At 37.3% G+C, this 16,717-nt stretch overlaps 1 protein-coding gene across 3 annotated transcripts in view; it reads right to left on the reverse strand.

Annotated features, from left to right (window-relative positions):
- SEC24D (SEC24 homolog D, COPII coat complex component) overlaps positions 1-16,717 on the reverse strand; it is a 110,267-nt gene that overhangs the window by 37,060 nt on the left and 56,490 nt on the right. For all 3 annotated transcript variants that reach the window (XM_007999656.3, XM_007999654.3, XM_007999657.3), the window contains exons 9-10: positions 8,708-8,846; positions 5,351-5,466 (exon numbers count right to left, since the gene is read on the reverse strand). In XM_007999656.3, coding sequence (XP_007997847.3) covers positions 5,351-5,466; positions 8,708-8,846 — 255 coding nt within the window. The remainder of the gene's footprint in view (positions 1-5,350; positions 5,467-8,707; positions 8,847-16,717) is intronic.

Here is a 16,717-nt window from a genome sequence, read left to right on the forward strand (position 1 = left end):
TCTATTACCCTAACCATTCAATCCAGCTGGCTTTGTCCAGCCAAGCTTAACATGTATATACTCTATAAAATGCTGGTTTTCCATGCCCAGCTTACTAAAACTGCTCTCTTTAAGGTCACTGAACCATCCAGACTGCAAACTACAGTGACTTGAAATAAAAATCCAGCTCTCATCCTAGATCTCTTCTATCTCTTTGCAACTTTAGGCACACCAGACCACTTTGGCTCTCTTAGCTGCCAGGACACTGGAACATCATTTCCTCTCCCAGTTCTCTGACTGTTGCTTCTGCTTTTCATTTTCTCAACTCTATCCAACTTCTCTCCTCCCACCCACGTCCATCACAGAAATCTTGTTCATTTGCTCAGTTTTAACCAGCACCTCTATATAGGCAACTCTTCAAATTCTCTCTCATCGTGATTCCTTTTGAGCTCAAGACCAGCATTCCAATTAACTACACATCCATATAAAAGTTCTGCCAGCACTGTAGACTCAAAATTTTAGAGATTATGACAACATTTCTCCCACTATACTGGTCTTTCCTACAAGAAACTTATAAAAAACACAATAAGCTAAAATAACCTGGGCTTGAAATCTCTGTCTCCATGGACTTGTCCACCTCATTTAGCATCCACAGCCAGTTAATTGTGAAGGCCCATGTGGCTCTTTTAGTTCCAGTAGCCAAATTTAGATCCTCAATTTCTCTCTTTTTCTATTATTTTTAATTGTGGCAAAGAAAACATAAAAATTGCCACCTTAACCATTTCAAGTGTACAGTTCAGTGGCATTAAGTGCACTCACATTGCTGTGCAACCATTACCACCATCCATCACAGAATGCTTTTCAGCTTGCAAAACTGAAACTGTACCCATTAAACAACCACTGTTTCCTCTCTCCAGCACCTGGCAATCACCATCCCATGTTCTGTCTCTAGGAATTTGACTACTCTACATACCTCATATAGAATCATTCCATATTTATCCTTCTTGTGCCTGGCTTATTTTACTTAGTATAACATCCTCAACATTCATCCATGTTGTAGCATGGGTCAGACTTTCCTTCCTTTTTGAGGCTGAATAATATTCCATTATACATATATACCACATTTTGCTTATGCATTCTTCTGTCGATAGATACCTGGTTGCTTCCTCCTTTTTGGCTATTGTGAATACTGCTACTATGAACACGGATATACAAATATCTTTTTGAGACTCTGCTTTCAATTATTTTGGGTATATACCCAGAAGTGAAACTGCTAGGTCATATGGTAATTCAATTTTTTTTTTTTTTCCCCCAGATGGAGTCTCACACTGTCACCCGCGCTGGAGTGCAGTGGTGTGATCTCGGCTCACTGCAACCTCCACCTCCCAGGTTCAAGCGATTCTCCTGCCTCAGCATCCCAAGTAGCTGGGATTACAGGTGCCCATCACTATGCCCAGGTAATTTTTGTGTGTGTATGTGTGTATTTTTAGTAGAGATGGGGTTTCACTATGTTGGCCAGGCTGGTCTCAAACTCCTGACCTCGTGATCTTCCCGTCTTAGCCTCCCAAAATGCTGGGATTACAGGCATGAGCCACTGTGCCTGGCCAGTAATTCTATTTTTAATTTTTTGGGGAATTATCATACTACCCTCATTTTCTCTTAGTTGGACAACTACATTAATTTCTAATGCACCCTTGCCTCTAATATCTCCTTTCATTATACAGACTGCTGTCAGAATAAACTGTCTGATGCTCAATACTGATCACAATGCTACCTTCTCTGAGAACAGGAAGTTTACTGAGTCCTCAGAGCCTAGCACAGAGCATGGCACCACAAAGAGTGCTCATTAACTGTTGACTGAGTTAATGAATGAATGAATGGAAGAACTCCACCTTCACCTTTAATTGTTCTCATGGCCTACTGAATTAATGTAAGTTCTTCAATGGCCTGACATTCAAGACCTACCATGACACTCATTTAACAAACATGTATAAAAACCTAAGAAATCAAAGATACGATGCTGGACCCAGGGGAAAATAAAAAGATAGACTGTGTGTCTCAAAACAATGTCCCAGCTTTACTTCCCATTATTCCCAATACGCGTTCTCCCAACAATTTAAGTGGCTGACATTTCCAAAATATCCCCTGTCCAGAAGTCACAGACTAGTGGGCTTAAGCCAAGAATTTGGCTGGAAAGTATTTTGCTTGGCATAGTGTTTCAAAATATATTTGAATTTGAATGTGTTTTGAGGGAAGGGGGAATATACTCTGTAATTATCCTGGTCCATGTCACTTCATCTACAATGTCTGCCTAGCCCCTAAAGAAATCTGAGTAAATTGTCAATATGTTTGTGAAACTGTTTCTGCTCACTGTTCTAGTTACCGTGTCCAGGCTCATAGTTTAATCAGCTCAAATGTCACTTCCTCTATGAAGCCTTCCTAATCCTGTTTTCTTATGGCACTACGATTATTCTATTCTTACAACATTTATCATATTTCAGTTTATATCAAAATTATATACATCTCTAATCAGGTCTATACATTGTAAGTACCTTGAGAGCAGGTTTATCATCCTGCTAATTTTGTTATGCCTTACAGCACACAGACAAGTACCTTAGACATGTTAGGCATCTGGTAATGTCAAAGTGAATTAAGTGAAGAAACTACATTTTTGTTCAGGGGAAAAAAAAAAAGCTGACTTGGAAGGAGACTTCACATTTCAAGTACACTTTCCATGTAGATATATTCCATAAACTTATTAATGACGAACTCTCAGTTATATGACAAAGCTGAGGCCTTTTTTTTTCCAAGGCAACTCCAGGATGATTGTGTTAATACTTGCTCACGTATACACAATGAACTGATTAGAAAATAGGGCTTCTGTGGTCACACAGATACGGTTTTCAGTCTGGCTCCACTACTTTCTGGATGTATGGCCTGAAGCTGGCACTTACGCAGTCTCTAAGCCTACGTTTCCTCAAATAATGATGGTACCCATCACATGGGTTCACCGTGAGGACTAAATGATACGATACATAGAAGGAATTTAGCCTACAGCTTGACACATGGTAAATGTTCAATAAATGTTAATTTTACTATCTAAAATCAACATTAAGACGAGCCAAGATGAATAGGAAAATGTGATTTTGTAATTCCTCTTTCCAAGTGCATGGTGTAAAAAATACACGTACAAATTAAAGAAGCTTTTTCATTGTCTGAATAGCTAAGCAAACTCATCATTATACTTCATTTACATTTTAAATTATAATTAAATTTGAAGATGTTTACAGCATATTTATTATGAACTCTACTTGGAATAATAAAAGGAAGATTATGCTTACAAAAAGTTCTTCAAAATGTACAATTTTTATTTGGTTCCTTGCCTGGCTGGGCGAGATTTCCCATCAATTAGACTTCTGGAATATTTCCAGATAACAGAATTTGAAGATACTAAGACTTTTGTTCCCAGAAACAGATTTGACTCTCTGCCTAAGTTTCTACTAAAAAAGCATATAATCAAGATCATGTCGCTTTTTTGGCAGAGAACTAGAAACTGAGAGCAGGGTTAGATTTATACTATGGTTGCAAAGATCAGTGAATAAATTTTCCATCATTAGTTACAATGGCTTTCTTACATTTAATTAAAACATTAAATGTTTCTGTGTTGCCCAATGATTCTCCTTCAGTTAACAGCAATTAGGAACACATAAACTGTCCAAAAGTCACTATATTTTAGGACATGCTTCTTGCCTAAAATAAAGCATCTGTAGCAAAAATATTCCTAAATTTCCCCAAGTATGTTCAGATGTTGCAACATCTTAAGCTAATAATGCATTACATTTTAACAACTAGTTCTGTGTAATATATTGCAAAATAATCATATGAAGCAGTAAAATCAATGCAATAAGTTATGTTAAAGGAAAAAAGTTTAAGGCCCAGTCAATTGAAAAAAATTCTAGTTAGGAAAAATGTTCATTATCATCTATACTCAATACATGACTGCTCCCCTTGCAAACATCTGTGAAAGAAATCTGTGGGTCAGAAGCTGTTTTCTGGGAATTGGGCATTAGTAGGCACTCATTTTTAGAAGAGAAAATAAGAAAATAAGTTAGAATGACCCTGTTTCTTCAGGTCCACACATGGTGCTTCAGATATGTGCTGAAATCCGAACGATACCCAAGAAGATGTGATTTTCAAATCAGTGAAGAATTTTAAAGCCCTGCAAGGTACCCATAATGGTGTCATTGTGATACTGGACAAGGGAAATGGCTAGTCCTGGGAATAGTAATACCCGCAAATTCATTCTTTTATTCATTCCACATACACTGATCAACTCCTATCCTGTGGCAGATAGTGTGGTAAATGTCATAAAGATGACTAGGATATCAGAATCTATGAAGATGGTAGACATGTAAGAAGATTTAAATTCCATGGGGATAAATGCTAAAACAGAGATATAGACCAAATTCCGTGAAAAAACAGAAGCTATAGTAAATAATTACCATGATAAAGACAGAGAAAGTTGCATATGCATACACACAATAAAATTTCAGCCAGGCATTACAGAAAAGGGAGGGGTTTGCCAGTTGGGGTATGCATAGATGTGACAGGAGAATGGAAAGATATTCTGGTCAAATGAACATCTGGTATAGGCATGGAATTGTCAAAGGGGCTGAGTTCAGAGTACATTGTGAAAAGTTTTATATAACTGAAGATACAGCCGAGGTGATAGTTTGGGGGGCAATGCTTAACGGCCTTATAAAAAAAGCTAAATCTTTTTAAATTTAATTTTTTAGAAAAGAAATAACCAATAGAGGTTTATGGGAGGTAGTGAGTGTGGGGGCGTGTCTTATGGTCACATTATAGAGCAGAAAAAATCAAAGGCGAGGATCTCAGCCTGCTGAGATAGACAGTGTAAGGGGGATTCTGAGAGCCCAAACCATTGTGGTAGCAACAGGAGTGAAGGGAGGTACAGAAACACGTCAATAGTCCTACTAACAAGTTTGGTTGAGCTCTTCTCTTGGATGGGAAGTTTTCTGAGACTCTACAGAATAAGGGAGGCAGAGGCACCGTATGGAACTATTGCATTAAGAACCAGCTGTATTCTGTCTGGCAGGGAACAGAAATTATTATTTTCTATTTCTGACACCAACATTTCAGTTTTTAAAAATAATCCCTCCAGTAGATGGTTTGGCAGTTGAATCATGTTAACAACCTAGAAGATGGGATCTGTGTCTTATGCATTTCTACCACTCCACGGTACCACCAAAATGCTTTGTTTGCGAATCAAGAGTCAGTTCTTTACATGTGAAAGTTATTCACTTGAATTTAACATCAATGTATAAACACTTGAAGTTCTGGGAACACTTACTCTGCAATAATCCAAAGTGGCAACATATTCATAAGATCCTAGAGATAACTCTGGTTTCTCATAGTGGTCCAGTCTTCTTCCAATGTGGTCCAGATGTTGGAAATAGAATGGTGGAACTAATAAAAACAAAATAGGAAAGAAAATATTTTGTTTTCATAAACAGACAATTTAGTAAGTTCTCAAAATTTATTATGGGAGGAAAGGAGTTAGCATCAGGAAAAATGTATTTTAAAGCTGGAATGTAGCATATCGTAAATACCTACTATTTTAAAAATATGTCTTGGAAAAGAGGAGGGTTCCTCTTCTATAAGTTATTGATGACAAAGAACATTTATGATTTAGACCATCCTAGAGAAACAGGGTATAAAAGTATTGGTGTTTCTAAGTTGTCACAACCCAAATTCAATTGTCCCCATTTTGTTACCTCTTTTAAAAAGAATTCTGACTTTTCTATTTGAATTTTTAATATACCTAATAGAAATAAACATTCGTTATTTGAACTATACTATGAACTACAATATTTATTATGCTTTAATTAAGAGATGTCTTCACCCATGTGGAGTTTGCATGGTAATCTTTTAATGTTTGGGCTTAAGAGTGGAGAGGATTACTGTATTAGGGAAAGACTACACCACTAAGATCTCAGCTAAGGAACTTTAATTTGATTCAAATGTCTAAGAAGGTTAGTTCTGGCAAAGATCTGGAAGTCATCCAATAGCACAGGAACACTTATGAGTCACACACTGAACACTTGGACAAATATGGCCTGGTATCTCTGTAAAAACGAACTCCTGTTGCCTTGAGATTAATAGGGCTGGCTACTAAACCACTGCCAATAAAAGTATTCAGAAAAACTACCAATGCTCTGATTTTAAGCTTTTTGTAAAGAACAACATTACCGTTGTAAAAACCGTACAAACAATGCATCTCGTTTTTAAACCAACAATTCGGCATTATTTATTTTTAGCTGTGAAACTGACATAAGAATAACAAGACTGTTTTCTGAGGCTGTTCTTTTTAAAAAAAAAAAAAAAACCCACTGAAGCTTGATTTTTCTACGTTGTTACTGTATCATGGCCATTTCTTTTAAAGTAAGTTTTATGAGGTTCTTATGCACATATGGATCTCTGAATTTGGAAGATTCAACTTCTTGAAAAGATTACAGAAGTAGAAACTGACAGGCTCAGTTGAGTTAAGTAAGCTTTGAGGGTCTTCAGTTGCTATTTTGCTACATTTAGATGAGATGGAGGATGCTGCCTTGGCTATCTTAGAATGCATAGTACAGTAGTTTCCACATAGTATAACATACAATTCATTCTCATCTACACACAGAAATGTAATATGCGAAATGGTTTCCTTTTTAATTTTATTTTATATTCATTAGCATTTAATATAGTCTATCATCTTTTATAAGCCAACTTTCAAGTCATACCATAAATCATGCACTACCCTTTGGCCCCTGTCTTCCTGCATGTCTCTGACCACACATACTCCCCACTGGGCAATCTCTAGACACTTTGCAAGGAAATAAGAGTGGAACCACGAAAGCAAGCCTGCTGGGTCCTTTCTAACTCCAACAAACCTCTGTCTTTGTTAAACCTAAATGAAGAAGATAGGTGTCAGCATACATCTATGGGAGTCCGGCTTCCTTACAGGGACAAATATTTAAGCCTAGTATGAATAATTCTATTGGAAAATAAACATGGCAGCTTCCTAGGAATGGATACCTGAGGGAACATAATCTGCTGTGTTGAGACACAAGAATTCTGAGTTGTTTTTCTCTTCCTGGAAGTGGCTGGGCCTTTTAAGGCCCTGAGCCGACACTTTGGGTAGGAGGCCAAAGAGTCACAGCAAACTGAAGATCCTTGCTGCTCTTCATGGTGGGTATGATTTTGGTCACCTTTCTAAGAAAGCTGGGGGCTTGGGTGAAGACATCTGAGGAGCTGGTGGGCTCGCTGGAGGACTCTGTCCAAATGCTTTGGGAGAAGCCTCTGTCCCTTCTCAGGATTTTTTCCTCTAAAACTAAAGCACAGAGAAATGAATTGTCACAGGGTTCCTGAAATCCAGGTCCCAAGGCTGAATGATAGCCATGAATTTGGATGCAGATTTCATCCAGGTTGAGAGAGGAAACACGATCTTCCTTAGAAAGAGAAGTAAGGGTAGAGAACTAACAGAATCTGGTCTCAATGGGATATCCAATTTGCACTGAGTGGAAGCCACAGTTAATGCAAGGAGAGAGACGTACCAAGAGGCTTAGGCCATGGTCTGGGATGAGTCTAGAAGCCAATGATTCAACTCCACAGCAACGTGAATTTAAGAACTGACCAAAGGTCTGCATGAGAAGCACTTGCAAAGCCAGTCTCTGGCACCCTAAGTTGGGTAAAGTCGTGGACTGTGTGTGTGCGAGATAAGAGGGCAGGGAAACAAGAAGGCAAGCAGCGCTCTCCCACCAGAGAATGCTCACAGCCAAGACGCCATGAATGCAATGATGTAGGAGGAATACTGTCCCCAGCTCAGTTGGCATTAGGGAGTAGCCAGCACCCATGGGTAGAACCATGTGTTCACGGGCAGACAGTGCTATATGTTCTTCAGATCTAATTACCTGCAGGGAAGCCTGTCTACAAAGATAAGAAAGAGAGAAGCAAACTCATAATAATCATCACATGGTTCAAAAAATGTCAATGAATATAAGAATGTTCTCAGCCTCAGTATGTACCTCATTTAACAACAAATAATGAAAAATTCAAAGATATGTTATAAATGTAATAAATGTGAGAACACTTTCAGCAATGCTGCAGTTTTCTTCAACATCAGTAAATTCGTACTGGAATAAAACAAAATATAATGAATATGGGAAAGCCCTACGTTCCTTCCTTCTTAAACAATCCAACATTTACATCAGCGTGAAAAAAAAAAAATCTACATAAGTGTTAAAGCCCTTGGTTATACCTAAGCTTTTCCTAAGTATCAATGAGCTCATATTCAAGAATAACCTTGAGGAGTGAAAAAAGAGGAGACGTCTCCCAAGTTTATCATCTGTAATCACAAGAGGTAAAAATCTTATTTTCTTTCCCACTGAGGCTTTGTGGAAGGGTATTAAGAAATAAAAATTTTCCCCCTACAGTTAGTTTTCTAAGAAATATTTCAACTTCCATGTGGGGCTCATGTAATTACCTAAGGTTCAAAGGGGTTTAAATTTCCCAAACAGAGCCTGTCATAGTTGGTTTCCTTCTAGAGAAATTATAAAGAAGGTACTGCTATATAGAAAAAAGAATGTATGCTTTTCCTAAACTAAGAAGTACAACACATTTGACTTAATAAAGAATTTCACAAAGAGCTTTTAACAGCACTGCTTACCATCATTCACACAGTTGCAAAATCCACACTGATATCTCCTTCCTCCTTCGATGAACTGCATAAATGGGCACATGTAGGCCTTGCACCTGTTGCATCTGACTGGTCCACTCTCACCGTGATTTACCAAGTAAAGGGGACTCTATGGAGAAACAAGAAAAATTAAATGAACAGATGAGTGTAGGATTTCTAGGTATTATAATTTGGAAAGTCTTTTAATGGCAGTTTTTTTTTTTTTTCTTTTCTTTTTTTTTTTTTTTTGAGACGGAGTCTCGATCTGTCGCCCAAGCTGGAGTGCAATGGCATGATCTTTGCTCACTGCAATCTCCGCCTCCAGGGTTCAAGCGAGTAGCCTCAGTCTCCCAAGTGGCTGTGATTACAGATGCCCATCACCACAGCTGGCTAATTTTTGTAGTTTTAGTAGAGACGAGGTTTCACCATGTTGGTCAGGCTGGTCTCGAACTCCTGACCGCAGCTGATCCACCCACCTTGGCCTCCCAAAGTGCTGGGATTACAGGCGTGAACCACTGCACCTGGCCTAGTGGCAATTTTTAAGGAACTCAACTCTTAGCTTTTGCCCCAAGACGGTAAAAATGTCTTTATTGATAACACATGAATTCAAAGCCATAAGATGTTGTCCAGAATATTCAAACAAAAGTTAATTTAAGTTTATCTCATTTATAAGGATATATCAATATATGTATATTTATGTCTATGTGTGTATGCATATTTGCCAATATGTGTGTGGAGACAAACATACAGTGATGGTAATAATACCTAATTATTCTTACGTTAAAAACATTCTAGACAACTTGTGTCACACATTTTGCTAAGTTTCTTCATAGATTATAAATAAAGAGAGTTAGGTCTGATTTTAGATATTCTAGTTTGCATAGCAGTATGCTGCCTACATAGTTCCCCCAAAGCACATCAATTATTTCTTCAAAAATGCAACTATTTGAAGAAATATGCAATAATGTTCATTTATTTAGGCAAGGAGGCTGATTCTACCTTTTCTGTTACTTTATTAGAAAGAAATGTTTCACAGAATACTCACAGTGTGGCTGGCCCTGCTTTGCCAGAACTGAAAAAATAAATCATTCAATTGCTTCTTCCTCATAAACATACATAGAAAGCATGATACATCTTTTATAGTTTAAAAGTAAAAAAGTTCAGCATTAAGTCTGCTTTCCCAACACTTATGGCTTTCAGGAGAAAACCACAGAGATCCTTTTTTTTGTAAATCTCCTTAAAGATAACATTTAAAGAAAAACTTGAGAATTGCAGGCTTTGGCATGTCAATTTAATTTTTCTTTACTGAAAAAGATATAAATAAAGCCGACTGCTTTTGAATGGAGGCCTGAAGAGCAGGAGGTCAGTGGGGTAGGGGTATCAGGCTGTTTTCTGCTCCAGTCTTAGAAAACCAAGATCCCCATTGTCCCTGCCCAGATGTTCAACGTGAAAGCTGAGGTTTCAGAAATCAGTTGGGAGGTCTCAGAGCAGAAAAAAACAGGTTTAACACAATACTCAAAAGAATCAGGGGAAGGATTTAAATTTTTTCCTTAATCATTCCCCTCTATTTCTGCACTGCCCTCTTCCTCACTTCTTGCCCCAAGAAAGCCAGAAGACAGATTGGATTTTCTTGTTTATGGTCGCTTCTGATCCACAGCACGGGCCTGACTCTGGTACCCCATGGGTAGGGGTTGTGACAAGGATTAGGTGAGTAATACATGTGCAGTTCACAGCATTGTGCCTGGCAAAAAGTAATTGGAAAATTTTTATCCGGAACAGTCTTTCCTCTCTCAAAACCACTCAGCTCAGGACAGAGTCATCTTTGACAGTAGGATAAGTATGAGATAGGCTTCAGGTCCTGAAGGCTACCTGGTCAGTTACTGTAAAACATTATTGTAAAAATGATCTAGAAGACAAATAAACTTTCAGGAGATTCTGATACACTCCAATGGTTAAAAGTTGAGAGGCAGAATGCATTTTTAAAACACCCTAGGAATTTTATTTAAATACATAGTCACACATACAAATTCAAATATCTGATGTATACACCACTCTTTCAGACAAACTTTTTGTTAGAAAGGCATATAGTGACAAATATTTGTTCTCTTCAGCTGGTAATAGGAAGAAATTATTTGAGGAGGCAATAGAGAAGCAAAAACATGCAAGTACAAAAAAAGATTCTTAGAACAATAAATGGAGAGCCAGAAGAATAATAAGTGGGAGAATAAGAACCTGCTGTTCAGGTAGCTTCCACTGGATTAAAAGTGCAATTACCAATCATGACTCCAGTTACTGCTCTGTTCCACAACTCCAACCTCCGAGATCAGGAGATGCTTTCAGAAGTTAAAATTGGGAGAAATTCTGCAGTTTCCATTCACTCAGCCAAGTTTACTTTTCTCATCCTTTTATTTTCAAAAAGTTCAAAGGCTGTAACAAATCCCCTGATTTTAGAAACCAAATATGATCTAATTATTTGCTAGACAAGCCAAAAGTAATGGAAGGAAATTTGACCTTATTATCACTGATATGATTTGCTCAAAGCCAGGCCCAGCCCAAAGTTACTGTGAAATTGTCGGCAACGAACACCTATGCATTCCAGTCCTGGCAGATTCAAACTTGCAGGACTGAAAATGAATGTCTAACAAGAAACTGGAGTCAAGTCATGACTGTGTCTAGGCTATTAAATACACTTAGTTTTTTCAATTTTCACTTTTTTAGAAACCAGATGATGGATAGGTAAGTAAGGTCTTCAGACAACTGAGGTGACAGTAAAGAATGTTAAAAGCTTTTTAACTGTTTACATTTTATTTTCAGGCAACAGGGCAAGGGCTTCTAAATTACACTGGCTTGTTTCATCTCTCTCAGGCCATGTTGAAAACCATCAGAGATTTCCCTTTGCACTCTCCAGATGTCGGCTTATCTGCACCACAGTAGTGTGCATGAGCTCATAAATAGCTAACCTTACTTTTCTTTTGAGTTCAATCTTGGTGTGTATGGCTTTTAAAAAAAATCAAATTACTTTTCAAAACATTGCCTAAGTTATCTTTTTTCCTTACCAAGGGAATTATATTTACCTCAGAAATATTTTCCGATTTTAAAAATTTTTGTTTACAAATGTACTTTAATATTTAGCTCTTAGTATATCCTTATATGCCCTTTCTTTTCTGTTTTTCTCTTAAGTGGAAAAGGGAAAGGATAGAAAGACTGGCTATAAAAACCTTACCTGGCTATTGTTTGGTTCTGGCCCTGTGTGGCATGAGTTTACACAACATGAAAGTGATAGGGAGGCTGAGGAAAAATGTGAATCTTTTCCTCATATTTTTGGATTAACAGGGGTGTGCCAAATACTATGCTGATACTAATTTTACAAAAAGTGCTTTAATTGAATAAAATGCATCTCTTGTGTATGTATATAACACTGGTTGATTTTGGACCACAAGTGAGAATATCATTCTAACAAATGAGGCTTAGTACTAAAATGATATCCAACAATTAAGAAACAAAACAAAACAACTTTTGATTATTTTTCCATATAAAAGTAGTAGACATCAAGATGTATCTACCAATACCTTCTTAATACCTCTAGTAAAATTTTAAGTCTTCTTATTTGAATACATTACCAGTTTTCCAAGTATTCCTGCCATTCTCTTGGGTAACTTTAACATTTGTACCACAGGTACCTTTGAGGGACTTACAGTGTAGCGGAGTAGAAAGACAGTAAACAAAAAAGTACACACAAATGCAATGAAAAAAAACAGGATATGAGGAGAAACAATACTTGGGAGAACATCATAAACAAGAGCTCTTTTTAAGGCTCTTTTCAGCTTAGAAAGGCAATGTTAAACTGTTCACAGATTGTATTTCCAAAACAAACACAGATGCTCAAAGAAAATAAAGTACAGCGTAGAAAGACCCATCATGAAAAATCTGTATCAAGTTTGTAGGCTGTGTGTATTTTTGTTTTGGCATCTATATTATTAAGAAAAATCTGAATACCCAAGCCTGGCTACAGTATTTCTGTTTTAGGAAAATAATGAATTGCAGTGAGGAACTAAAGAAAACAGCTAAATACCAAAGTGTTTTTATCCCATAGATCCAATAGGTGGCACTGTGCAACTAAAAATCAAATCTGTATACACCTTATCAGTAGGCAAGAAAACAACCAAGATAATCAAGTTACATTTATTACATGTAACTCTAATAACTTTTAACTGAACTTGCTTTTCTTGAAGAAACTTTTGATAATGGTTTAAAAATATTCTGGGCCAAACAAAATACAAATAAACATGGAATACAAGACTATTTTATGCATACATTGTATAGAAACTACAGAATGTGCCAAATTTATTAATAGCCAAGAAAAATTTATTTTTAAATTCCTAATCCTCTGCCGACTTTCCTTGAGTATGTGTAGGGAAACAGAGGTGCGGTTGGGATAGGGAGCCACAGGGTGGAGCAGGCAACCTACTGACGGCCTGGGAAGCAGAGAGAACAAGGACACGAATGCCCTGCTGCCAGCGTCCATGCCCACTCCCCACATTAGCCATCATGGTGCAAAATAACAAAGCAACAGTGATATCTGGTGCGTCCTGGCACTCGGCAGTACACTGCGATGAAGAAAAATGATTTTCTAAAGCAAATGCCAGCTTCCTGTTGGAACATCCTATCACAGGCATGGCGCTGGTAAAGGGCAGAGACAGAGTAGCCAAAGCCCAGTTTTCGGGAATACTCTGAATGACTAATGTCATACGTGCCCACACCCAGGACACTGCTGGGTGAAACTGGGCCCATCTCTCCTTTCTTCTCTCATTTGCCCACAACCCACTCTCCTTATCTTTCAGCACCAGAGTTCATGTAAGTTCTAACATACACACACAAACTCTTCAACCACCTACTTTCCCCTCTAACACTTACTTATTCACTAATTTTTTTAAAAAAAATTATTTTACATTTTCAATGTATACTTCTTCCTCCCCTTCTTTTTTTTTCTTTTTTTCTCTCTTTATTTCCTTCATTAGAAGTCTTCAGGAAAGTAATCAGCATCCTGGGACTCTACAGTTGTCCCCACAGCACCAATATTCTACTTTACAAAGTGCCTGAAGGAAATACCTTGGCTAAGCAGTTACTGATCATGGGAAAGAAATTTTTACCTACGATGAGACCTAAATAAGATGAGAAGATTTAAAATAAGACCTGTCAAAATGTTACACCGTTTTCCAGCCTGATTAAGGATCATATTCAGCATCAACTTGTATTTCCCAGGAAATCACTGTAAATGTATCTCTCTGGCAGCAGTGATTTCCGATCGGCAATGTAACTTTGGCAAGCAGCTACTTCTTGGAATTGGAGTGCTGCTTCTGTTTTGGAGCCGTCTCAAGAAGAGGTCAGTTGGTAATTTGGATTAATTGGGGGATATAAGTAGAAGCATGGAAATGGTATGTGAAAAGATAATCCAGAACCTGTGATGAACAACTACCCTTTAAAAATGTTAAACATTCAGACTATTAGGCACGCTGGAAGATGAGCAGAGTCAGTCAGATTCCCAAAGGATTATGCCCAGAGGCTAAAAGGAAAAGAGTCTGTATCAACTGCATTTATTAAAGACATTTCCATGTGAAAGAGATATGAGAAGCAGCTTATATGTGCTTTCTACTTTTAGCTTTACCATATATGACATTCACTAGGCCTACATGGACAAAAAAGGTACAGTTCAATAGGCTATTTACTATACAAGTGCTTTTGAGAGAGCAGTACTATTCTAGTTAGACTTTTAAAAATAAGTGTGAAATGAAAGAATATTTTCTGAATTAAAAAATAAAATCCTATCATGTGTCTTCTAAAAACAAACAGAGCTTGAGGATAATACACTTAATACATTGTATTAGTTCTAAGAATATATTTATATTTTTAAAAATAATGTTTACTAAAAAAATTTAATGTTTTTAATTGGCTCTTCTTAACCTAAACCTTTGCTTTTTTGCACTGTCAGAAGATTATAGTTTTGTTAGCTTGTTAGTGACACTTGGGAGATTGTTTTCCCTTTTTCCTTTGAACAATACTATTAGAGAGTCTATTTGTTCTAAGTGTACCTACAGCTTGTATTAGATTTGGATACCTCTTTAATTTGGAAGTTAGTTTTTTATTTTTGGGTTTCTTTTCATTGAAAAATACTGAAAATTTTTACTGAATCAGACTTTTCATAATAAATGTAAGAGCATAACTATTATCTTTATGGTCTTATGGTCATTTGTAGTTTAAAATGCTCTCATTTATTGAGAGCATTTAAAATGCTCTCAATCTCAATTTGATATTGAGGAGCTAACAACCCAGGGAGTGGCGAATTCCCATCCACATTGTTCAGAGGAATGCAAGGTCAGCGAGTGATAGGAAGTGACTTGTGCAACAAACTGCAGCACTATAGCTTGAATTCTGATTTATTCCAACTATTTATGTCTTCTATGCTATATGTGCAAGAAACAGCTTGCAGACTGGATGTGCAGAAAAGCATAGAGTTTCAGAGAAAGGTACCATTCTCACTGGTCTGTGACGTGAATGAAGCCCTTAAACCATGCTCCCTGGTAAGCATTCTAATTGTCTCTGGTCATTTCTCTCTCCCATTCTCTATAGGAGCTGCCATATACCTTTGCATCCTTATTAAGCTCCTCCCCATAAGCTCCTTCTCCACCTCCCTTGCAGGAGGTGTAAATGTAAATTTACATTCTTCTTCACAAAGAAAATAGAAAACCTCAGGTAAGAACTCTCTTGCCTTTCCCCACTAATTTACCAGCATCTCTCCAACATTTTCCTTTCTCTCCTCCTGTTACAATGGAAGCGGTATCCTCTCTCTTCTGACTTCTCAGAGGCTTTGTCAAATCCTGTACCATGTCTAAATCTGGCCCCTCAAGATCCTTTCATCCACAAGGGAGAATTATATTTTATTGTCTAATTCCAGGCCACTTGCAGGTGACATATTTAATTGCTGTATGTTCCCATATAACCTTGTGCCAAAAGCACTCATAACACTATTTTACTTTTCAAAACCACTACTACATTCTCAAATCCATGACTCACAGGTCCAGCCTGTTTACTGTTATATCTCCTGTAGCACAATACCTGAGTCAGTCAATGGTTTCTGAATGAACAAACACAATATCTCAGGTACCCACAAATACAGGCTCAGGATAACTTGTGATAGGTATTAAAGCAAAAGGTCAATAAAAAAAAAAAAAAAAAAAAAAAAAAAAAAAAAAAAACCGAAGAAATCTTCAGAGGGGTCAGGAAAGCCTTCATTCAAGGAAGATATGGGCACTTGTGAGGAGCTATTTGTTCACTGAAAGAGAGAAGGTAAGAATTTCAACCAGTGAGAACAGTTTAACACAGGAAGAAAAACCCAGGGTTTGTTGGTGACCAGCAGGCAGGTAGCCTCGAACAGCTGGGCTGAAGGGAGATAAAGAGAAAGGCTGGAGTGATTTTGAGGAGAGCCTTCAAAGCCAGGTAGGGTAGCAGTACACTGACCCAGCAGGTTTCAGACAGACAGACGCACACACACCCCTACCTAAAATCGGTTGTTACTACATGGTAGGAATTCTGATAGACGTTAGTAAGATATTTCACCATTCATTAAAATGATATTCTTGGAAAAATAGTACATTTGGTATAAATTTTGAAACCTGCTTATAAATTAGCAAATTCTATCACATGTTTTAACATTATCATGAAGGGTTTTAAGAATTTTTGTTTGTTTCATCATCTCATATTTCACTCAATTCATTAAATTCTTGGGTTGATTTTTTAAATAAACTCAAAATATATTTGAATACTATGAACAATTTTTAAATTAAATTTCTAACTAAAAAACTTCACCCCTTAACAGTAGTATGTTAGCTTCACCTTCACCACTGATCCCAAGGGCCTACATTACAGAGTAAATTCTCAATAAATATTTGACTGGATGACGAGAGAGATAGGAAAGGAGTGAGGGAGGGGAAAACTGAAGGAAGG

Source organism: Chlorocebus sabaeus, chromosome 7 (genome assembly GCF_047675955.1).
Source record: "Chlorocebus sabaeus isolate Y175 chromosome 7, mChlSab1.0.hap1, whole genome shotgun sequence".
Lineage (NCBI taxonomy): Eukaryota > Metazoa > Chordata > Mammalia > Primates > Cercopithecidae > Chlorocebus > Chlorocebus sabaeus.